General features: G+C 41.6%; 1 protein-coding gene across 10 annotated transcripts in view; it reads right to left on the bottom strand.

The window, feature by feature from the left end:
* The window catches only part of ARHGEF11 (Rho guanine nucleotide exchange factor 11), a 399,339-nt gene that overhangs the window by 209,265 nt on the left and 164,209 nt on the right, over window positions 1–25,865 (bottom strand). For 9 of the 10 annotated variants that reach the window (XM_056546646.1, XM_056546639.1, XM_056546640.1 and 6 more), the window contains 2 exons: window positions 6,943–7,034; window positions 4,546–4,644 (listed from right to left, as the gene is read on the bottom strand). The exons of the other annotated variant lie outside the window; for it this stretch is intronic. In XM_056546646.1, coding sequence (XP_056402621.1) covers window positions 4,546–4,644; window positions 6,943–7,034 — 191 coding nt within the window. The remainder of the gene's footprint in view (window positions 1–4,545; window positions 4,645–6,942; window positions 7,035–25,865) is intronic. 10 annotated transcript variants of the gene reach the window in all.

Consider the following 25,865-nt stretch of genomic DNA (forward strand, 5'->3'; position numbering starts at 1 on the left):
AGTTTCCCGGCGCAAAATTTGCTGCATCTCAAGATGCGAGAAACCCACTGTAAAAGCCTCGCCCATGTGAATGTACCCTGTACATTCACAGGGGGGGGGGGGGGGGGTGCACCAGCTGTTGCAAAACCACAACTCCCAGCATGCATGGTCTGTTAGTGCATGCTGGGAGTTATAATTTTGCAACAGCTGGAGGCACACAGGTTAGGGAACACTGAGTTAGAAACAGACAATGTTTCCCAACCAGTGTGTCTCCAGTTGTTGCAAAACTACAACTCCCAGCATGCCCAGACAGCTAAAGGGCATGCTGGGAGTTGTAGTTCGGCAACATCTGAAGGGCCAGATGTTGCTGAACTAAAACTCCCAGCATGCCTGGACAGTCAGTGCATGCTGGGAGTTGTAGTTTTGCAACAGCTGGAAGAGCACAGATTGGAGACCATTATACAATGGTCTCCAAACTGGGGCCCTCCAGATGTTGCAAAACTACAACTCCCAGCATGCCCAGACAGCCAAAGGCTGTCTAGGCATGCTGGGAGTTGTAGTTTTCAGACTCCTAGAAGCAGCAGTGAAGATCTTCACTGCTGCTTCTGAGGACCATATACTCACCTGCTGGTCCCATCGCTCCTCGTCCTCGTGGCCGGTCCCGCGCTGCTCCTCGGTCCCGCCGCTGGATCTGGTAAGTCCGCCGGTCCCCTGATGTTCCCCCCCTATGCTGCAGGTCCCGAGCGACCCCCGCAGCCATCGTCCCCCGTTCTGCCCGACTTCCAGGGGCGGGCAGTGCGGGGGATCTGAACTTTCACCCCAGATCACCGTGATTGGTCCACAGGGACCAATTACAGTGATCGCTGACCAGGACCATCAATGGATGGTCCTGGGGGTGAAGCAGAAGTTGTCCCCTGCTGGAAACAGCGGGACTTCTGCCAGTTAACCCGTGCGATGCTGCGCATCGCCGGGTTAACTGAATGTCATTTATAAACGCCGGGATGCGCGAACGCACTGCACAACCCGGCGTTTATATATGACATTCTGCGGGAAGGGGTTAACAGAAACCAGTACCAAAGTCAATTCTGACAGTGTCAAGGCGAAGAGCATAATTACATTTTCAACACAATATAGTACCGATTTTCCAGCGATCAAAAGCATTGTATCCAAACATCTACCGGTTCTATATGATGATGAAGTTTTGACTTCTATTTGCATGAAGGGGTCCAGTTTGTGGCCAAAAGAGGCCGTACGCTGGGCAATCAATTATCACCAAGCGACATAGCTAGCAAAGAGCCTTCGAATACCTGGCTCTATCTTAAGGTTTTTTTTAAGTGTGCCCGAAATAGATGCAATCTTTGCAAACATGCTGCCAGATCGACAGAATTTGTGTCAACTGTAAATGGAAATAAATATCCTATAAAAACTTTTATTAATTGTGACACCACACATGTAGTTTATCTGGCAACATGCAAATTATGCAAATTGCAATATGTAGGTTGCACCACCAGGCGCATATATGAACATTTTCACGGTTCACACACTGCGGTTTTTAACATGCGGTCTCTATCTGGTTTGTCAAAACATATCCATGAAACTCACCAAGGTGATGCGTCCTGCATAGAAATATGTGGCATCGAAAGGGTGCATCCACCGTCCAGAGGAGGGGACTGGTCACGCGTCCTCCTCAAACGAGAAGCCTTTTGGATTCTTATGTTGGATACTAGGTATCCTAAAGGCATGAATTACAAAACTGATTTAGCGTACATCTATTAGCTTCTTTTCTATGGTTATTCCCATTTGTTTTAGTTCTATTTGCACTTCTTTGTATATGCCGTACTCCCATTATCGGTGATTATACATCAGCTGTGGTTTAATCTGTGATGTAATTTGTCATGTGACTATGATACTTAGTTCAGTATAAAAGCAGCAGCCGTCCAGATAGGATGCAGCACCATGACTAAGGACCCTTAGCTGGTCCGAAACGCGTCGGTTGACGTGGGTTTTAACTCACTGAGCACTTTTGTCTTTTTCTATGTTTATTTGGACCATGGACATTTTTTAACCATGTATCATTAAAGGTTAAATTTTACTTACCGCCTTGTGGAGCTGGAGCCCCCTTCCCTTCTTCCCTTCATTGGATCAGATTTGTAAATCACTTCTATTGAAAAATCTTAATCCTCCCAGTACATTTTAGGGGCTGTATACTAAAGAGAAATCCAAAAAAGAAATGCATTTCCTCTGATGTCATGACCACAGTGCTCTCTGCTGACCTCTGCTGTCCATTTTAGGAACTGTCCCGAGCAGGAGAAAATCCCCATAGCAAACATATGCTGCTCTGGACAGTTCCGAAAATGGACAGCAGAGGTCAGCAGGGAGCACTGTGGTCATGACATCAGAGGAAATGCATTTATTTTTTGGATTTCTCTTTAGTATACAGCCCCTAAAAAGTACTGGAAGGATTAAGATTTTTTAATAGAAGGGATTTACAAATCTGTTTAACTTTCTGGCACCAGTTGATTTAAAAAAAAAAGTTTTCCATGGGAGTACCCTTTTAATTCCTTTAGAACACGAGGGTGAATGTCCTCTGGAACTGGTGATTTATCTATTTTAATTTTTTGTAGGCGGCACTGTACTTCTTCCTGGGTTAGACAGGTGAACTGTACTGGGGAGTTAACCTAATGTCGCTGTATTTCACATGGCATTTCATTTTCCTCGGTGAATACAGTGGTGAAGAATTTGTTTAATATATTTGCTTTTTCCTGATCCCCGTTTATTATTTCTTCTTTATCATTTTTTAAAGGGCCAACACTTTCATTTTTAACCTTTTTGCTATTTATATAGTTAAAGAACATTTTAAGGTTAGTTTTACTCTCTTTGAAGCACAGGCATAGACAATGTCCAGTAAGTAAGGGTGGCCAGCACTCCTCTGTGCTCTCTCCTGTCTGATAGTACTCCACTGTCCGATCAGACAGGAGAGAACACAGAGGAGTGCTGGCAACCTTCACTTACTGTATTTTATAAGCCATGATTTCTATAGAAAGGAAATTCTTCTTATGAAGTTTATTAGAAAGGCTAATGTTTTGCCAAGATGTACAACCTATAAAAAGTTTTTGTATCTGACAGTTCCCTTTTAAACATCCTTTATATTTTATCTTATATAGCATATCATTACGACATGGCAAGGGCCTTGCCAGTGCTAGATATTCTTATTGTATAATTTTATTGTAGCATATTAGGACTTATTGAATAAATATTCACCTTTGAAGTATTTTATTGTATCATATTTTACTGTACCATATGTTATAGACCTGAGCATCAGTTTCTGTTTTGTTTCTATTGTATTTACTTCCTACCTACACCCACGGTATAGGTGTACTACTGGCTAGCCCGGTCTAAAACCATTGCATTTTTGAGTCAGATAGCCATCTAGTTTTGTTTTTTCTTTGTGGAGATTTATTAAAACTGGTGCAGAGGAAAAGTGGGGCAGTTGCGCATAGCAACCCGATTGCTTCTTTCATTTCTCAGAGGCCTTGTCTAAAATGAAAGAAGCAATCTGATTTGTTGATACTGGAAACTTTCCCACTTTTCCTTTACACATGTTTTGATATATCTCCCCTATAAGACTTATTATATAAGCAATTTAATAATGCTTCTTATTATAAAGCCATGAGATACAGACTTGTCTCCAGTCCAAATATTACAACATTACTGACAGCTTAGATAACCTAACCTCCTGTAGGCAGCAATGCCAACACAGCAGCAGGGCGATTAGTGTTCACACTACCATCAGAAGTTCTGTTTTGAGCCCTCTTAGACAGTTTCAACATATTTCACTGGAAGACCCATGCAGCATGTTGTGCTATTTTTCCTCTCAAAATAATGGACAGCACAACAGATCCCTGACAAATCCCATTATAAGTCAAGGGAATCTATCAGGTGTTAGCATCCATTGGGTTATTGATCCATTGCTACAGTGATTGTTTCAGCATCCATAACATCAGTGTGAACAAAGACTGGCAAGAAATAATAAATCAGCTACATAAAAATAAACTACATGAACTACACACATTACAAAATATTTAGACTGGGTTCACATCACAATTTGAGCCTTCGGTGCAAGGTACGATTTCTGAAACTCAAAGTCGGATTAAATCATATCCGTGCATGTACAGGCAGTGGACAGGGACGGACCCATTAACTTGTGTGGGGCAGCGGACCCGATCGTAGTCAGCTAGTGATTACGATCTGGTCATTTTCTGAGCGTATCCTATTTTTGATGCAGACTGAAAATCTTTGTCTGCCACGACTAAGTCTGTGTCAAAAATCAGATGTGCACAGAAAATTACCCAATCGTAGACCCTAGCTAACTACGATCAGGTTCGCTGCTCCATACAAGTTAATGGGTCCGTACCTGTCCACTGTCTGTCCATGCAGAGATACGATTCTAGCCAATTTGAGCTTCAGAAATCTTATGTGTGCATCAGAGGATCAAATCCTGATATGAACCCAGCCTTATTGTAAATTTCATGCTGAACTTCAAACAATCCTATATGGAAGGCTTACCTTGACGAACTGACTGAACAAGGACAATTCTGTCCCCGCTGACCGTGAAACCAAATCCATTCTGATCTCTTTGTACAACCACACAGCGCTGTACCAAACCTACAGGTATATTTAAATACTAATGAATAGTTGTCACAGTTGTTAAATAAAAAAAATAAAAGAGATATACATACATACCAATATAGTATCTATTGGTACGTTAAGCTTCATAATATCTAATAGTAACCTCTAATACATTTATCTATATATATATATAAAACTCAATGTGTGTGTGTGTGTGTGTATGTATGTTCCACAAAAACGTCCAAACGGCTAAAGATATTAACATGAAACTTGGCACACATGTTATTTATATGTCAACAACAGACATAGGATAGGTAATTGAACCCTTACTTACCCCCATTTGCCAGGGTCGGGGTTTTTGTTTAAAGTCCCATACAAGTCTATGGGAAATATATGTTACTGCATAACTTCCAAACGGCTGGAGATATTTCGATAATACTTGGTCACATGTTACTTATATGTCCACTTAAAATATAGGATAGTTAATTTAACTCTTAACTACCCCCATTTGTGAAGGTCAGGGTTTTTGTGTAAAGTCCCATGCAAATCAATGGGAAATGTATGTTCCCACATAACTTCTGCACGGCTGGAGATATTTCAATACCTGGTACACATATTCCTGGTGGAGATGAGGAGATGATAGGAGGTGGAGACGATAGGAGGTGGAGATGATAGGAGGCGGAGACAATTGGAGGCGGAGACGATAGGAGGCGGAGACGATAGGAGGCGGAGACGATAGGAGGCGGAGACGATAGGAGGCGGAGACGATAGGAGGACGGGATAGGAGGTCAGGATATGGGGTTAGGATATGACAACAATATATGGGGATGGGATAGGAAGTCAAAAGCTTCCTCCTTTGTTGATGGTCCTCCACAACAAAGATGAGGAAGGAAAAACCGGGCAACGCTAACATTAAAGAATAATACACAATCCCATCCATTAGATTAAAATACTAACACCTAATGACTATATGAAGTATGTTAGATCAAAATATAGTAAAGTATGATAACTATAATAAAAACATACTAAAAATAAAATATTGTGAAATACATTAATATATTAATATTTTTATTGTATTTTAAAATAATAAAGTATACTATATAGAATGCAATATATTCAAATCTAATACAACACCACTATAAAAACTATATCTGGGTTTTCCATCCAGTGTGCCTCCAGTTGTTGCCAAACTACAACTGCCAGCATGCCCAGACAGCCAAACACTGTCTAGGCATGTTGGGAGTTGTAGTTTTGCAACAGCCGGAGGAACACTGGTTGAGAAACACTGAAGTATAATGACACCTTTTGCATTACTATAAATGGCCACACAAAGAAGCAACAGTCCACTCAGTCCATACATCTCAGTCCATTCCCTAACTAAGTTCACATGTACTGCTTGCTGCCAAGGTTTTTGTAAATCTTTGTCTTATTGAGTGCAGTTTCAGTAATTTCAGTAGTGGTAATAACATAACAGGTTAAACCACTGGCACACTGACTATGTTGGAGCGGGCGCAGCAATTTGAATTAAAAGATAATTCATGCTGCACAGCCTTAGGCTAGGGAAACATGGCGACACGTGCCATGCAAAGAGCTTCTAAATCACGCAACCAAAATAATTGGGGCGACTTTATCTGTGATAGAGCATGAAACAGGACTTCATACATGTCCACACCCCTCTGGAACTAAATCAGCATTTTTGAAATGTCCCTGTAACACTAACATTCAAAATCATTGTCGTCAACAAACCACGATAAAAATAAAAAGTACGGCACTTACCATGTGGCCAAACTTCACTTTATTCAATAACTTCACATGGCACAGAGGGGGGAGGGAGGGGGGGGGTCAAACAATAGGAACAGTATTTACTAGATAGGGGGCAGAAACTATAAGAGGGCAGGAACTACAGTATAGATAGGAAATAAATCAATATGAGAATGAGAAGAGAAAGAAAAAAATGTCAGAAAAACATGTCTATGGATAAGATAATTCCAACAGGTATCGAGAGTCATTGGTAACTGTAAAACAGCCGTGTGTTACAGCCACGATTACACGTCTGTTGATGTTAAACCCCTCATACTGTAACACATGAAGTTATTGTTAAAGAGAAAAGCTTGCTCATATGATAAGTGCCACGCTTTTATTTTTATTCTTATGGGATTGACTTATGTATTGTACTACTATATTCGAATCAAAACTGACCACCATATTAAGGCTCCATTGCACCATGCACTCAATACAGTGCCAGGCAAGGTTGCAAACCATGGTAATAAATTACCACTTATCATGGTGCTTATTACTGTGCTAGGCAGCAAGTCAGAAATATTTCATGGTTACCTGTTGACTCGCTATAGTCTGTGATTTGGCGCTGGTGCCCGGGAGACCTTCGTTCTGATGCCCCGTCACCAACAGATGACAGGCTGCTCAACCTTTAAATAAGAAGAGGAAATTATTAGTTTAGGAAGCAGACAACCCATATGCTAATTTTACATACATACTGTCAGTAGATGGTCAGTATGCTCTATTAAACCCCCCCCCCCCCCCTTTATATTCGTGATCAGTTAGATAATTGGCTGGTCAGACTCCCACTCTCTTCTCTATGATGACTGTTATTCTTCAGGGAACTACTTGGTGTGTGTGGTCATTTTCCCTGCAATGATGCATTACACAGTGCTGGCTGGGAGAAGGACTCTAGTGGGGAAATTTATCATTGTGTTCTATTCTTGTTTTTGGTCTAAATCTGCGACCTTTGTTTATTTTCGCGCAAATTGCTGTGTTTTTTTGCGGTATTTTTTTCAACCTCTAAATTCCTTCATTTTGACCTTTTGAAAGTGACAGATGCAGTGTAACGTATTTATTATCTGCGAGTTTTTAATTTTGTCGGAAAATTCCCGCAAATGGTGCTAAAAAATCCGCAAATCTAGACCCCTCCTGACCAGGTCTAGAAAAAAATCACTACTCCTGTCTGTTTGCCAAAGATAAAAAAAACATTAGCCAAAGCGAAAGAGAGGGAGATAGAGACTTTAGCGGTCCCAAAAAATTATGAAGATACCTTTTTTACTAAAATTTCGTAGGTTACCATTAAAAATAAAATTAAAAAAAAAAGATACAGTAGTGATGGAAAAAATTGTCTTTAAAGAAATGTATCTTTTTAATAACAACATTTTAATTTTTAACAGGGATCAAAAAAATTTAGTGTGCGTGTTTTTCAATTTTTTTCTTTATTTTTTAGGTACTACTACTCCCAGCATAGAACACACTGTTCCATGATGGAAGTAGTAGTATCTGTACTAATTGACAGATCGCCGGGGTTCGTTGCGATCCTCCTGTATAATTTATAAATGTGGCTGGCTGCTCTTCTATGGTCCCCTGCACTGCCTTATTTATACACATATTCATATTTCCCGCAGAGAGCTGTGATTGGCCAGATGGTTCCAGTCAATCACAGCTCTCTGTGGGAAAGATGAAAATGTGTATATATACACGTCAGTATATATGGACCATAGAAGAGCGGCCGGCCGCATCTATGCATTATAAAGGATGATCACAGCGGGTGTCAGGAGTGACATCTGCTGTGATCTTTCCTTTGCAGGTACTACTACTCCCAACATGGAGCACACTCTGCTCCATGCTGTGAGCTGTAGTACCTGCATTAATAGACAGATCGCAGCTGGTGTCAGAAGTTACACTCGCTGCGATCTGTCTATTTATGTAGATACTACAGCTCCTAGCATGGAGCAGAGCGTGCTCCATGTTGGGAGTAGTAGAACCTGCTGGTAAGAACATATCACAGCGGGTATCACTACGGACATCCGCTGTGATTGTCCTTTTTATTGCAGAGATGCCGAACGGCTCTATACAGCGCTCACATCTCTGCACTATACTCTGGCCATTGATATGAATAGAGCATCACTCATTCATATTTCCCTCAGAGCTGTGATTGGCTGCAACCATCTGGCCAATCCCCACTCTGGGGGGAAAATATGAATGAGTGATGTTCTATTCACATCACTGGCTGGAGTATAGTGCAGAGATATGAGCGCTGTATAGAGCCGCTCCACATCTCTGCTAAATTATGGAAGATCGCATCGGGTGTCACTGCACCAGGGGCGACCTGTCTATTAGTACAGGTACTACTAGTCCCATCATGGAACAATCTGTTCCATGCTGGGAGTAGTAGTACTACCCAAAAAAAAATGTAAAAAATAGAGAGGAAAAAAAATGAAACACACAATTAAAAATTTAAATGTAGTTATAAAAAATAAAAAATGTAGTTAAATACAGCATTTATCGGCGTATAACATGCACTTTTAAAACTTACATTTATGGCAAAAACCCTTCCTGCGTGTTATACGCCGATAAATCTTCTGGTCACTGATTCAAAGTGGCCTCAGCGCCGGCTGCTTGTTAAAGATCAGCAGCCCGGTCGCGACCACTTTAAAACAGTGACCAGCAGCGGGTCCTGCGGGCGAACACGTCTCCCCTGCTCTGCATTTTGTTTTTTATACTCCATTACCCAGCCACGGTCCAGTAGGTCCAGGTCAGCTGCCAGTCTTACGAGGCTATACGGCAGGTATGTCAAGGACAAGTGACGTCCCTGCCGGCTACTCTGCACGGTGTCACATCACTCCTCATTCCCTGCAGCCACCACTGGTTAGTGTGGCCTCAGCGCCGGCTGCTTGTTAAAGTTCAACAGCCCGGCCGCAGCCATTTTAGAACAGCTGCCAGCGGCGGCTGCAGGGAAGGAAGATGGAGTATAAAAAACATAAAAAGCAGGGGGGATAATGAGCAGGAAGGGTATAACGAGAACAGGGGGGGGAATGAGCAAGGGGAATCACAGGGGAAATCACAGGGGAAAAGGCACCCAGGGGATGGGGGGGTAGGTAAATGTGGCACATGGGCTCATAAAAGGGGAGAAATGATGTGGCACGGGGGGGGGGGGGGGGGGGGGCAAACTGAGGAGCAGGGGGAATCAAAGTTGTGGGAATGATGAGGCATATAGTTCAGAGCTTCAAAGTCATTTATTTTACAATTTATAAATTTTTTCTCAAAATTTTCCTGTGAAAATGAAGGTGCGTGTCATGTGCCGATGAATACGGTACATCTTCCCCCCCCCCCCCCCACTGGTGTTTTTTCTGGCATTTGCCGTAAAAAACTAAAAATGGAAACCTAGCCTTAGAAGCAGGATAGATGTGATCTGAAAGTGGGGTAGAAAATGATCTAGGTGCAGATCTGCACAGAATTTATCATGGTCACTGCAACAATATGATAAATTTGGAGCAGCACTGCTTCTAGACAAACCACAAAAATCAACTAGCCAAGACCATTATTGATAAATAACCCCATAGGTACCTACTGGGTAAGTTCACACCTTTCAGATCCATGCAGGGGAAATTAGTTTGCTTAATCTGTTACAGGTCCTTTTTTTCCTCCGCTCAACTCCTGTAGACACTAGACAGACCCTATTCAAGTCAATAGGACCTGTCGGGACCAGTTGGTGGCAACTGTGCAAAAGGCCCATTCCGCACAGTTTTGGAGTGACAGAGCTCCTCTGGACAGAGCATTGGTGTGAATTTAGTCTTACCCATTTACTCTATGTTCACACAGTGCAATGTCATGTCATATACATTCCACATGGCACATTCCGCAGAGCACTAGCAGAACATGCTGGCACTAGGACCGCTCAGAAATGTCTCCACCAATGCATGAACAGAGGTGTCAGCAGAGAGCACTGTGGTCAGACTGGAAAGAACTGCACAATTTTCTCTGTAGTATACAGCAGCTGATAAGTACTGAAAGGATTAAGATTTTTTAATCAAAGTAATTTACAGATCTGTATAACTTTCTGGCACCAGTTGATTTGAAAACAATTGTTTTCCACTTGTTTCCACCTGAGTTCCCCTTTAAAATTAAAATCCTCAAAGAACTAGACAATATTCATTTACCTTCTTCAGTGGGTTACAAAATCAGCACTTGCATTTATACAGCTAAAATAACCCAAACAGCAGATTTATTGCCGATTTTAACCACCTAATTGAAGTCTATAGGCAAAATCAATGATAAAACCGCAGCAGATCACACACTAAAATTTACAGGCTGCAAATTTTTATTTCCACGACACATGTTAATTTCCACAAAGGTTTAGTGTAAATGTTTTACACAGCGTGGGATAGAAATACTGCAGATTTTTTTGCACAGAAAAAAAATGCAGCATTTCTGCTATGTGTGACCATAAAAGGGTCCTGGACAGAAAAGAAGGTTCATATGCTATATGGGAGGAGAAAAAGAAACTGCCAAGAAAAATGTAATGTGGGTTTAATAATGATATTTATTCTGACTAAATCGCAACCCCCCCCCCCCTCACCCCTCCACAATAATTTAATAAAAATCAATAAAAATTAAAAAAAAGAAAAAAAAAAATCACATGACTTGTAATGAGAAAAGTGCAAGGATAAGAAAAACATGCCAAGACTAGAACCCAGTTTTTTGTGGCTTTTTTTTTTAGTTAAAGAAAATTGCAAAAATAAGCTGCGTGGAAACTCAGCCTCAAGAAGTTTCATCACCAGTTTTATGTGTTTATACAATGTTCTGTGGAGTCTGCTGCTTTTTGTAGGGGTGAGAGGTTGTAACAACACTTTCACCAGCTGATGCGTTTGTTATGTCTCACACGATAAGGTAAGCGCTTAAGCTATTACTCCAAGGTATCACCTGTCTTGGATACAGTAGGACTTAAGTCATAGGCATCTGCTATGGGCTGGATCTGTATGTACATTTCAGGATATCAAGTGGCAACAGTAGATGCGGATCCCGATTGTTTTAAGTCCCTGCTAGTCAGAGAACATTTTCCCTACTTGTCTTCCTCCAAGAGATTGTGCTACTCAGCAACTGTCCATTAGGCTAGGTTTCCACACAGATTTTTCATGCCATATTTTGAAAAATTGCCACTGCAGTCTGTGAGCCAAAAGTGTATTCAAAAAGAATGGGAAATATAAAGGAAGGACCTACTGACTTTGGCTCAAAAACTGCAGTGGTACAGTGGTAGTTAAAAAAATAAAAAATAAACACGCCAGAAAATAACTGCTGCCTATAGTTTTGTTGTGGGTGCTCAATGATAGATCATCATAGGCATTCCACATCCAACTATTTCTTCTTACTAATGGGATCTGTTAAAGGGATATTCCGGCCAAATACATCTTATCCTCTATCCAAAGAATAGGGGATAAGACGTCTGATCACGGGGAGCGCCCACACACACGCCTTCCACACACACACGTCCTGAGGGGAAATTTACTCATACATTGCACAGCTACATATTATTGACCATAGGGGCGGCATTACAGTTATTAGTGCAGCAAAGATGCTCCATCTAATTGGGCAGGTCAGCAGTTAACCTGGCTTGGAGAATAACACCCAATTTATGATAGAACATTCATTGCCCGCACCACTCAGCAGAGGGTGACAATGATTGAGAAATCCTGCTCTGTCCCAAGGCATAATGGGAGGTACACTTTTAAAGGCAAGAGAAGACTTTAAAAAAAAAAAAAAAAAAAATTATATATAAGTACATAGTATCTCACATAAATAAGCCAACCCCTCACATTTTTGTAAATATTTTATTATATCTTTTCAAGTGACAACACTGAAGCAATGACCCTTTGCTACAATGTAAAGTAGTGAATGCACACCTGTGTAAGTGTTTAATATTGTGTCCCCTCAACACACAGCCATTGATGTCTAAACCTTGGCAACAAAAGAGGTATACCCCTAAGTGTCTAAATTGGGGCCAAATTAGCCATTTTCCTTCCCAATGTCATGTGACTTGTTAGTGTTACAAAGACTCAGATGTAAATAAAGAACAGGTGTCTTATATTTGCCATTATTGCTTGACCAGTATTAGAGTGTGTAAGTTCAACATGACATATCATGACGAAGAACTTTCCAAAAGATATGGAAAAAAAAAATGTTGCTCTACATAACAATAGCTTAAAGGGGTACTCTGGCCCTAATAATATAAAAGGGGTACTCTGGCACTAATAATAGGGATAAGATGTCTGATCACGGGGGGTCCCACCACTGGGGACCCCTGCAATCTGTCATTCTGCACCCACCTTTGTGAGTTCTCCACAACGCTGGAGGCTCCAAGTGTGAAGCGTAACAACCACATGGCCAGAGTATTGTGACGTCACTACTCAGTCTTCTTGGGACGTCAAAGCCCGCCCCCTCAGAGGTGGGACCCTCACGATCAGACATCTTATCCCTATCCTTTGGATAGGGGATAAGATGTATTAGGGCCAGAGTACCCCTTTAAAGGGGTGCGCCAGTGAAAAGGATTATTTTTTAAATCAACTGGTGCCAGAAAGTTAAGCAGATTTGTAAATTACTTCTATTTAAAAATCTTAATCCCTCCATTACATATCAGCTGCTATATACTACAGAGGAAATTCTTTAAAAAAAATGTGTTTTCTATCTATCTGACCACAGTGCTCTCTGCTGACACCTCTCTCTGTGTCAAGAGCAGAATAGGTTTGCTATGGGATTTGCTCCTGCTCTTGACAGTTCTTGAGACAGACAGACAGAGGTGTCAGCAGAGAGCACAGTGGTCAGTGCTCCTATGGAGCAGCTGATAAGTACTGGAAGGATTAAGATTTTCAAATAGAAGTAATTTACAAATCTGTTAACTTTCTGCCACCATTTGATTAAAAAAAATAACAATATATATATATATATATATATATATATATATATATATATATATGAAGAAAGAACAAGGTCCGGCACAAGATTGGTTGCAGGTAAAAACTTCTTATATCTTTATTTGAAGATTCTGCAGTACAAGGCTGGAAGTCTGACGCATTTCGCTATAGAGCTTAATCGTAGACTGCCGTACAATCACAGAAAACAACTTAAAATACCCGAGGTGTAAGTCACATGACTGACCTTGTCATCATTAGAAACATATACATATAAAACCCGGAATTGAAATCCTTTTGAAACATTGCATATGGTGTCTTTTCACACTTGTAAATACTATGCACTGCGTTAATACTATTATATGTTTATAAATTGCAGGACTAAGTTTCCATATCAATACATTGTATTATGCTGTTAATATGGGTTTTAACCTCTACTGATTCTATATTATTGGAAACCGTAGTGCATGTAATTAAGGTGTGAACTGGACATACAAATTGTCATATATTTAGGTAAACCAAGAAAAGGAAAGTTGACTTGGATAAAAATAGATCTGCACACGGGAAAGGCACATATTGCGATTGACACACAATGTTACATATTATTACACATTATGTGAAAAGATGTCAGTATTGGTGGGATGTAATGAGTATTGGTGGGATGTAATGAAAACAAAAAAGGGGGGGGAACCTCTATGCTTATAAACAGTTTTTTATTTTGTTTTTATTATTATATTATACCATTTGTATCATTAATAGTTTTAATTATTTTTCACTATTTATTGTTTTTATTTTTTAAATTTTTTATTATTACTATTTTTTATTTTTATTTATTTTTTATTTTCTGTTGTTTATTATTATTGTGCTTAATATAAAATATTCTATTTTTATAGTTACCATATTTATTGGGGTATACCACGCCCCGGCCTATAACACGCACCCTCATTTTACCAAGGATATTTGGGTAAAAAAAGTTTGTTACCCAAATATCCATGGTAAAATAAGGGTGCGTGTGTATACCCCGATACACCCCCAGGAAAGGCAGGGGGAGAGAGGCCGTCGCTGCCCGCTTCTCTCCCCCTGCCTTTCCTGGGGTCTAGAGCCCTGCTGCCGGCCCTTCTCTCCCGCTGGCCATCTGCGCCGCTGCCCGTTCTCTCCCCGACTATTGGTGTCGGCAATGGGGAAGCGGTGCCGACAGCCAGGGGGAAAGAAGGGGCAGCGGCACCCATCGCCGGCGACGCTGCCCCGTTGCCTCCCCCCATCCCCGGTTGCATAATTACCTGTTGCCGGGGTCGGGTCCGCGCTGTTTCAGGCCTCCGGTGTGCGTCCCCTGTGTCGTTGCTATGCACTGCAAGGCGTGGCGCACATAGCAACGACGCAGGAGACGCACACCGGAGGCCTGAAGCAGCGCGAACCCGACCCCGGCAACAGGTAATTATGCAACCGGGGATGGGGGGGAGGCAACGGGGCAGCGGCGCCGGCAATGGGTGCCGCTGCCCCTTCTCTCCCCCTGGCTATCGGCGCCGGCAATGGGGCGCCGGCACCGATAGTCAGGGGAGAGAACGGGCAGCGGCGCCGATAGCCAGGGGGAGAGAAGGGCCGGCAGCAGGGCTCTAGACCGGCAGGCAGGGGCAGAACATCCAGTAGGTTTCGCGTTTGTACATCCTATTCTTAAGGTCTCCGCCTCTTGGCCCCAGAGATATTTTCTCTATTCCCGAGACATGGAGGCCGATTACCTCCCCCCCATGTATTTCTCTGAAATGACGGGATAACATAGAGATGCCCGCTAAATTACTCCTAATATCAGACACATTTTTTCTGAATCTCATTTTTAGTGAGTTGCCAGAGCAACCCACGTAATGTCATTTGCAAATTGTGCATGTCGCCACATACACAATATTTTTAGTATTACAATTTATGTAACTCTGTATATTATGTGCCTTTCCCGTAGTGCATGATGTCACTTGGTTTGAAACATCCTTATACTCACAAGTTAAACACCTATTGTGCCCAGTTTCCTTTGGAATTAAGCCAATTCTGGCTATTTGCTTTGTTTTTACTTTTGCTTTCGAAAAGTCTTGGAGATATTTTAGATCCTATGGAGGGGCCCCTCCTGGATACCATAGCAATGCCCTCTGCTACAATATTTCTTAAAGCTGGATCCGTTTCGAGAACTGGGATGTATCTATTTATTATGTTCTTTATTTTGTTAAACTGGACACTATAAGGTGTAACGAAAAACGGTCTCTGATTTAAAGTTACTAATTTTGCCCCCCTGCATTATGTTATTCTTTCTGTTCTTGTCTCCTCCTAGAATATGCAACTAGGTCTCTCCGATCAATTTAATTAATTCTCCTGTGTGACTGGTTCAAGATTTTATCATTATAACCTCTGTTCTTCAGCCTGTCACACAGGTCTTCTGCTGCTACTTTAAACTCCTCGTCTCTAGAACAATTACGCCTGATCCTACATAATACCCCAATTGGGATATTATCGAGAACATGCTTTGGGTGGCAGGAAGATGCCCGTAATATAGAATCAGTAGAGGTTAAAACCCATATTAGAAGCATAATACAATGTATTGATATGGAAACTCTTAGTCCTGTAATTTATAAACATGTAATAGTATTAACGCAGTGCATAGCATTTACAAGTGTGAACAGACACCATATGCAAGGTTTCAAATGGATTCCAATTCCGGGTTTTATATGTATATGTTTCTAATGATGACGAGGTCAGTCATGTGACTTACACCTCGGGTATTTTAAGTTGTTTTCTGTGATTGTACGGCAGTCTACGATTAAGCTCTATAGTGAAACGCGTCAGACTTCCAGCCTTGTACTGCAGAATCTTCAAATAAAGATATAAGAAGTTTTTACCTGCAACCAATCTAGTGCCGGACCTTGTTCTTTCTTCACAAGTGAGCAGCCGGAGGCGGTACCGGCCGGTCCGCGGCACAGGTGGTGAGGTAGGCGTGCTCAGGGTGAGCGGCTCACAATTCAACCTTCATATATATATATATATATATATATATATATATATATATATATCTCTATATTAAAGGGTATGAGTATTTATCTCAGGGAGAGATTACCACTCCTGGTATGACGGAGATTCACAAGGCCATTTTGCACTTTGCTTTTCATATTCCTTAACAGGAGCTAAGCTGATACGAGGGAACACTACCTGAATAAGGTGGTGTAATGCGCGGCTTTGCATATTCACATATATATATATATACACATACATACACACAGTGGGGATCAAATGTTTGGGCACCCCTGGTAAAAATTTGTATTAATGTGCACAAAGAAGCCAAGGAAAGATGGAAAAATCTCCAAAAGGCATCAAAATAGACATTCTTATAATATGTCAACAAAAGTTAGATATTATTTCCATCATTTACACTTTCAAAATAACAGAAAACAAAAAAAATGGTGTCTGCAAAAGTTTGGGCACCCTGCAGAATTTATAGCATGCACTGCCCCCTTTGCAAAGCTGAGACCTGCCAATGTAATGGATTGTTCTCAATCATCATCATCATCATCTGGGAAGACCAGGTTATGTCAATCTCAAAGGTTTTAAATGCCCAAGACTCATCTGACCTTGCCCCAACAATCAGCACCATGGGTTCTTTTAAGCAGTTGTCTAGAAATCTGAAACTGAAAATAGTTGACACTCACAAAGATGGAGAAGGCTACAAGAAGATAACAAAACGTTTTCAGATGTCCATATCCTCTGTTCGGAATGTAATTAAGAAATGGCAGTCATCAGGAACAGTGGAAGTTAAAACAAGATCTGGAAGACCAGGAAAAATATCAGACAGAACAGCTCGCAGGATTGTGAGAAAAACTATTCAAAACCCACATTTGACAGCACAATCCCTCCAGAAAGATCTGGCAGACACTGGAGTTGTGGTACACTATTCCACTATAAAGAGATACTTGTACAAATATGGTCTTCATGGAAGAGTCATCAGAAGAAAACCTCTTCTACGTCTTCACCACAAAAATCAGCATTTGAACTTTGCAAATGAACATATAGACAAGCCTGATGCATTTTGGAAACAAGTTCTGTGGACCGACGAGGTTAAAATTTAACTTTTTGGCCGGAATGAGCAAAGGTACGTTTCGAGAAGAAGGGGAACAGAATTTAATGAAAAGAACCTCTGTCCAACTGTTAAGCATGGGGGTGGATCAATCATGCTTTGGGGTTGTATTGCAGCCAATGGCCCAGGGAACATCTCACGAGTAGAAGGAAAAATGGATTCAATAAAATTTCAGCAAATTTTGGATGCTAACTTGATGCCATCTGTGAAAAAGCTGAAGTTAGAGAGACACAGTAGTAAGGAAGAAAAAAAACCTTTCAAAGGGCGCTGCTGTTGTCCTGGTGAGATGAAGATGAAAAGTCTGAGGCAGAAGTATTTTGCAAGGTATAGCTTCTTTATTGGTGCAGAAAAGAAAAAGGGGGGGGGGACAATGGGCAGAAACAGAAAACAATCTATAAAATAAAAATGATAAAAATAAAAGATAAAAATAAAGATAAAAATAAATGAAAATTGAGTGTACTACTAACGGTACATAGATACATAGATGATATCTTTTTAATCTGGAATGGCGAAGTCTCTCTGCTTATGGAATTCCTCTCTGACCTTAACGTAAACAGCTGGTCATTCCAGTTCACCCAGACCATCTTCCAGGACCACGCCGAATACCTGGATGTTATGGTCTCCCATAATAACAGTGACCAACTAACCACCAAAACTTTTTTCAAAAAAGTTGACAGCAATAGCTATTTAGATTTTGGCAGTGGACATTTCAAGAAATGGCTGTGCAACGTACCCTTCGGACAATTTAAGAGAATCAGAAGGAACTGCACGAGTGAGAAAGACTTTGTGTCACAGAGCAAAATACTCAAATCTAGATTTAGGGCTAAAGGGTATCCCCACTCTCTCGTGCAGTCCTCCTTCAACCGGGCACAAACTCTTACTCATAAGGATTGCCTCCTCCCTAAACCTAAGGCCGACATTAAGATAGGCGATAGGTCACTTAATTTCATCACTACTTTCAGCTGGGAACACACAAAAATCAGGAACATTCTGAGTTCCCATTGGCACATCCTTTTAAAGGATCAACACTTGGGACCATTGTTACCCACCAAACCTTCCCTTACCTTCAGAAGAGGCTGAACCATTCGGAATATAGTAGCTCCCAGCAAGTTAATACCTCAGACAAACAAGTTTGTTAGTACCGGTTTTCTTTCCATCACAGGGCGTTTCAAGTGCGGCCTCCCCAGATGCAAATGTTGTGCCGTTATTAAACACAAATGTATCTCTTTCTCCTCCACCTCGACCAAGACTACGTATTCCATCAAAACCCACATTACCTGCAGCACAAAATACGTTGTATACCTGCTGTAATGCCTATGTGGACTACAATATGTGGGGCGCACAATTTGTTGCTTTAGGGAACGCATCAACAAGCATCGCAGCAACACTGTTAATGGTTTCCTGTTGCATAGCGTATCCCGCCACCTGACTGAAGCTCATGCAAAAGACTTTAATTCCATCACTGCAACTCCAATTGAACACATCAGCAGTGATCAGTCCCACAGATACAGCACCCTGAGACGCAGGGAGAACTATTGGATTCATTGTCTCCAGACTCTCTCACCCTGTGGACTGAACGAGATGATTGAGTGCAATTTGTGATGCATCACTATTATATACATTATACATATTTATATATATTTTATGCATTTTTCTTAATAATAATAATTTTATTTTTATTCTCATTTTTCATTTTCATCTCTATCTTTAATTTATTTTACTTCATTTTCTGTCTCTGCCCATTGCCCCATTTCTCTATCCCTCCCCCCTTCCCCCCCCCCCCACAATATACATTCATAATAAGTTTGGTCCCCCCCTTTTTAGCGTCATATCCCGCTGTTACATGTGCCACGTTCTTATTTTCATTTTTCATCTGTATTTATTTATTTTAATTATTTTTATTTTTTATTTTTATCATTTTTATTTTTATTTTCATTTTTATTTTATAGATTGTTTTCTGTTTCTGCCCATTGTCCCCCCCTTTTCTTTCCCTCCACCCTTTACCCCCCCCCCACTTTCTTCATTGCCACATCACTGGCTCTAGTTCGAGATGTCCATATACACTGACATTGTTACTGACGTCTATACACACTAACTATCACTGTCTATATACCACATACTATTACCCTGACATGTTCCCTCCTGCGGGTTCTAGCGAGGGACTTCAGTGCCTGTCATCACTGGTGAGCCAGCCTCCCGAGCGCTGCCCGTGACGCTCTGCGCGTCGCGCGTCTCCCGGGCAACGCTCTCTGGCCGGACGCTTCCGACAGACTGCATGGTTACACGTCTGTAGCAACGGCCACTACCGCCGCACACTCCGGAGCTGCGGGCAGCGGCTCCAGATGCGCGCATATGATCTACTGTTCACCAATGATTTTATTTAGAAAAGCCTGATAGAATGGCGCTATTATAGAAAAACTATGTGTTAGAATAGGTTTCCATGTTTTGCATGTCTATTTTGATTTATGTATCATGCCCTTACAGTATGTGCCCCTGTTTACTGTAGCCCCTCACCCTTATGTTTGGCGCCCATTTTAAGTGTATATATACCATGTAAGCACCACCATTTGTTATCACTGATCTGAAGAAGGGGGCGCTGTCCCCCGAAACGAGTCATCTTGCCTGTATCCCTGCTTGCTATGATTCTGCACCAATAAAGAAGCTATACCTTGCAAAATACTTCTGCCTCGGACTTTTCATCTTCATCTCACAGGACAACAGCAGCGCCTTTTGAAAGGGTTTTTTTCTTCCTTACTACTGTATATCTATCCAGGACTGGCTAGTCCTGTCCTGTACCCTGGGCTTAGCAGCTGCATCCGGTGGACTATCATCTATACCACTAACCTACATACATACATCTACATGCAAATTTTTTGCTCGCTCAAGGTGAGCATCCATTATCTACTCTTAGACTAACCCCTCCCACCTGTCATCAACAGTATCACACTAGGCGCCTTCCCGTCGGTCTTTCCTTCTTTTGCTCTTTTCAGAAGTTAGAGAGAGGATGGCTTCTACAAATGAATAATGATCCTAAACACACCTCGAAATCCACGGGGGATTACATCAAGAGGCGTAAACTGAAGGTTTTGTCATGGTCTTCCCAATCTCCTGACCTCAACATAATTGAAAATCTATGGATAGACCTTAAAAAAGCAGTGTGTGACAGACAGCCCAGAAATCTCAAAGAACTGGAAGACTTTTGTAAGGAAGAATGGGCAAAGATACCTCAAACAAGAATGGAAAGACTCTTGGCTGGCTACAAAAAGCGTTTAAAGCTGTTATACTTGCCAAAGGGGGCAGTACAAGATATTAACTCTGCAGGGTGCCCAAACTTTTGCAGATACCATTTTTTTGTTTTCTGTTATTTTGAAAGTGTAAATGATGGAAATAAAATCTAACATTTGTTGACATATTATAAGAATGTCTAATCTGTAATTTGATGCCTTTTGGAGATTTTTCCATCTTTTCTTGGCTTCTTTATGCACATTAATACAAATTTTTACCTGGGGTGCCCAAACTTTTGATCCCCACAGTGGGTTTTTTTTTTCTCCACCCCTTTAAGCTATAAAACAAACAACAGCTTCACTGGACAGGTTTCACTCAGAAAAGGCTTTGCAATGGTTGACCAAAGAAGTTGAGCACACGTTCTCATCATCATATCCAGAGGATGTCTTTGGAAAACAGACATCAGTGCTGCCAGCATTGCTGCAGAGGTTTTAAAGGTTTGGGTGGCCAACCTGTGAGTGCACAGACAATATACCACATGCTGCATCACATTGGTTGTATGGCTTTTGTCCCAGAAGGAAGCCTCTTCTAATGACTAAGCACAAGAAAGCCGACACACAGTTTGCTGAAGACATGCAGACCAAGGGCATGAAATACTAGAACTATGTCCTGTGGACCGCTGAGAGCAAATAAACTTATCTGGTTGAAGTTGTGTCAAGCGCGTGTGGTGGCAACCAGGTGGGGAGTACATAGACAAGTGTGTCTTGTCAACAGTCAAGAATAGTGGTTGAAGTGTCATGGTCTGGGTCTGCATGAGTGCTGCTGGGGGGGGGGGCTATAGATTATTAACCCCTTAAGGACCGAGGGTTTTTCCGTTTTTGCATTTTCGTTTTTTCCTCCTTGCCTTTAAAAAAAAACATAACTCTTTAAATTTTGCACCTAAAAATCTATATGATGGCTTATTTTTTGCGCCACCAATTCTACTTTGTAATGACGTCAGTCATTTTGCCCAAAATCTACCGCGAAACGGGAAAAAAATTCATTGTGACACAAAATTGAAGAAAAAACAATGTTTTATAACTTTTGGGGGCTTCTGTTTCTACATAGTAAATTTTTCGGTAAAAATGACACCTTATCTTTATTCTGTAGGTCCATACGATTAAAATAATCCCCTACTTATATAGGTTTGATTTTGTAGTACTTCTGAAAAAAATCATAACTACATGCAGGAAAATTAAAACATTTAAAATTGTCATCTTCTGACCCCTATAAAACTTTTTTATTTTTTGCGCGTATGGGGCGGTATGAGGGCTAATTTTTTGCACCGTGATCTGAAGTTTTTAGCGGTGCTATTTTTGCATTGATAGGACTTATTGATCGCTTTTTATTCATTTTTCATTATATAAAAAGTGACCAAAAATGCACTATTTTGGACTTTGGAATTTTTTTGCACGTACGCCATTGACCGTGCGGTTTAATTAACGATATATTTTTATAATTCGGACATTTCTGCACACAGCGATACCATATATGTTTATTTTTATTTACACTTTTTTTTATGGAAAAAGGGGGGCAATTCAAAAATAGGGAAGGGGTTAAATGATCTTTATTCACTTTTTTTTCACTTTTTTTCTGCAGTGTTATAGCTCCCATAGGGACCTATAACACTGCACACACTGATCTTTTACATTGATCACTGGTTTCTCATAGGAAACCAGTGATCGATGATTCTGCCGCTTGACTGCTCATGCCTGGATCTCAGGCACTGAGCAGTCATTCGGCGATCGGACAGCGAGGAGGCAGGTAGGGACCCTCCTGCTGTCCTGTAAGCTGTTTGGGATGCCGCGATTTCGCCGCGGCTATCCCGAACAGCCCACTGAGCTAACCGGCATACTTTCACTCTAAACGCGGCGTTCAGCTTAGAACGCCGCATCTAAAAGTGTTAATAGCGCGCGGCACCGCGATCAATGCCGCGCGCTATTAGCCGTGGCCCCGCGTTATAGATCGGGAGCGGACACATGACGTTCCAGTACGTCATGTGTCCTTAAGGGGTTGGGCACAGTCACAAACTTTTTTTTTTTGATATGTTGTAGTACTTATGTACTACCACATAATATAGTTTATTTTTTTTTTTTTTTTTATTAACAGTGTGTATTTTACAATTGAAAACCGGCCACTAGGGGTCTCCCTCCTAGTGGCCGGCTGCAGAATGGCGTGACATCACGCCTGAATTTGGACCGATGCAATCGGTCCTAATTCATTCAGGCTGTGCTCGCTCCCTGCCTGTCAATCAGACTGGCAGGAGCGAACGCTGAGAACAGAAGAAGCGCGCATTGGCTCCCCTCCTCCCTGGCCTCGCACTCTGGCCACGCCTCCCGGCATCCCGTCGCTGCTGCCGGACTGTCCTGCAATTTGGTATGAGGGGGGAGCGGATTGCGCGGCGGGGTTCGGGTGGCAGGGTCCGGGGTGGGGGGTGCAAATCACTGACAAGTGGCAGTGGGGGGGAGGGGGTTGCGCCATGGCCATGGCAGGATATTGTTTTTAACACAGGGTGCCTCCAGTTGTTTCACCACTACAACTCCCAGCATGCCCTGACAGCCAATAGATGTCAGGGCAAGCTGGGAGTTGTAGTGGTGAAGCAGCTGGAGGCACCCTGTGTAGAACAACTAAGGGCAGAAGTGTCAGCTCCAGCCGGCATCAGTGACGTTGTGCCTGCTGGGGAAGTCTGCCTGGTAGTGAGCACACTACTAGGCAGAAAAAAAGCATTTTTAATATAGTAAAAAAAAAAAAAAATTAATGTCAGGGGGGGGGTGATAAATGGACAATAGGATAGATGGGCAATAGGCAGGGACATATATAAAAAAATTTAATAAAAAAAAAGGATGGTGGGAGCTACACTTTAAGGGAACCATGAATGTTAACATGTACTGTGACATACACAGTATGTCACAGGGCAGTATTCAACATGATAACAACCCAAAATACAGCTCCAGGACGACCACTGCCTTGCTAAAGAAGCTGAAGGTAAAGGTGATGGGCTGCCTTGGCATGTCTCCAGACCTAAACCCTACCTAGCATCTATGGGGCATCCTCAAAGGGAAGGCGAGGGAACACAAGATCTCTAATTCACCAGCTCCATGATGTCGAGTGGAAGAGGACTCCAGTAGCAACCTGTGAAGCTCTGGTGAGCTCCATGACTAAGAGGTCGATACAACCCCCCCCAGACAATCAGCCACTTATCCCCTATCTTTTGAATAGGGGATACAGTTTCTTACATGGGACTACTACTTCAAAAACAGTTATGCTATGCACTCACTACTTTAATATAATTATATATATATATATATATATATATATATGTGCCAATGCTTTATTGACTCAAATGCAGGGACCAACACAAACTGTGCCCACCAGGAGTTTCAAGGCATGGTTGAGAAGCTGCATACAAGCTTTACACCACCTCCTTTATGGCAGAGGGATTATGCTAAGGGTTGTTTTTCAGGGGTTGGCCTTGATCCCTCTAGTGAAAGGAAAACTTCATTCTTAAAACATAAAAAAAATGTTTGAATCATTGCATGTTTCCAACTTAGCGAGAAGGTTGATACCTCTCAAGTTATCACTCTGAAAAGGGATCAGGCATCAAATGCACCACACATACGATCCTTCGCTCTGCTTTGGGTGAAAGTGGTTGTTAAGCACCTGTGGCTCTACAACTGTGGGAAGTTCAGTAAACTTGTTCGTGTGGACTATGATGGTTGACACTTTTCTTTTTGAAGGATACTATGCGTGAGAACCGAGACAAGACCCCACGCTACAGTGTCACAGTACCATTTAAGAGAGGGACAAGGGGTAAACAGATTTGTTAATTACTTCCATTAGAAAATCTTAATCCTTCCAGTAGTTATCAGCTGCCGAATTTGAGTTATTTTCTGTCTGACAACAGTGCTCTCTGTTGACACCTATATATTTAATCAAATGGTGCCAGAAAGTTATCAGATTTGTAAATTACTTCTATTTGAAAATCTTAATCCTTCCACTACGTATCAGCTGCTCCATGGGAGCACTGACCACTGTGCTCTTTGCTGAAACCTGTCTGTCTCAGGAACAGTCCAGAGTAGGAGCAAATCCCCATAGCAAACCTCTAATGCTTTGGACAGTTCCTGAGACAAGCAGAGATGTCAGCAGAGAGTACAGCACTGTTGTCAGAAAGAAAATAACTCAACTTCAGCAGCTGTTAACTACTGGAAGGATTAAGATTTTTTAATATAGGTAATTTACAAATCTGTTTAACTTTCTAGAGATAGTTGATATAAAAAATAAATAAATAAACAAACATTTTCCTGGAATACACTAAAGTCTGCTCATGTTGTACATCATAGGAGGCTCTTATGTGTACCATGTTAAACAGCAAAGTGTTCCTTTGGCAAAACTCTCTCTTTTTACTTACTTACTTACTTACTGTGCCTGATGCAAACCCAGTCCTCCAAAGCAAGGAACAAGTCAAGAGATTTGTCCTGGGAGAAGGAAGCCCATTATACTTGGCAGGCTGCCTTTATAAACCTCAGCTCTTATGATATTTTTTTAGGCCCAGCATGAACTGTGGGGAGGTTGCAGCTAAGCTGAAGGTGCAATGAGGAAAAGTCAAAAGGAAAGTGCAGGGAAGGTTAAGGAGGCTATGGGAAATTTGAGAACAACTTGGGTGATGTCCAAATTGAAATGACCCTTGACACCACCCCTAGTAACCCCCCTGGGAAATGGTGAGAGGAACTAGATGTGGTACCAGATATGCGTGACTGTAGAAGCAATGCTGACTGTTTTATTAGAGCTTTTGGATTGCAGTGAAGTCATATAAGCATGTCCTAGATGTACTATAACCTATATGTCGTACTGTAGTGATGTCACATAAAACACTCCAGCAGAGAGACAAATATAGAATAGTTATAGAATACTTACAATCCATAATACAGGTGAAATAAACAGCTGTCTGACCACTTATAAAATGTGTTCAATGTGCTGCCCATTGTGTTGGATTGTCAATGTAACCCTGTTCTCCCACTCTTCACACACTGATAGCAACACCACAGGAGAAATGCTAGCACAGGCTTCCAGTATCCATAGTTTCAGGTGCTGCAGAATGGGCAAAAAAAAGATGTTGTTCAGTGATGAGGCAAACTTTGTCAATGGTGAAGTTAACAAACAAAACCACCGCTATTGGTCTGACACTAACCCACATTGGA

This window comes from Hyla sarda, chromosome 11 (genome assembly GCF_029499605.1).
Source record: "Hyla sarda isolate aHylSar1 chromosome 11, aHylSar1.hap1, whole genome shotgun sequence".
NCBI lineage: Eukaryota > Metazoa > Chordata > Amphibia > Anura > Hylidae > Hyla > Hyla sarda.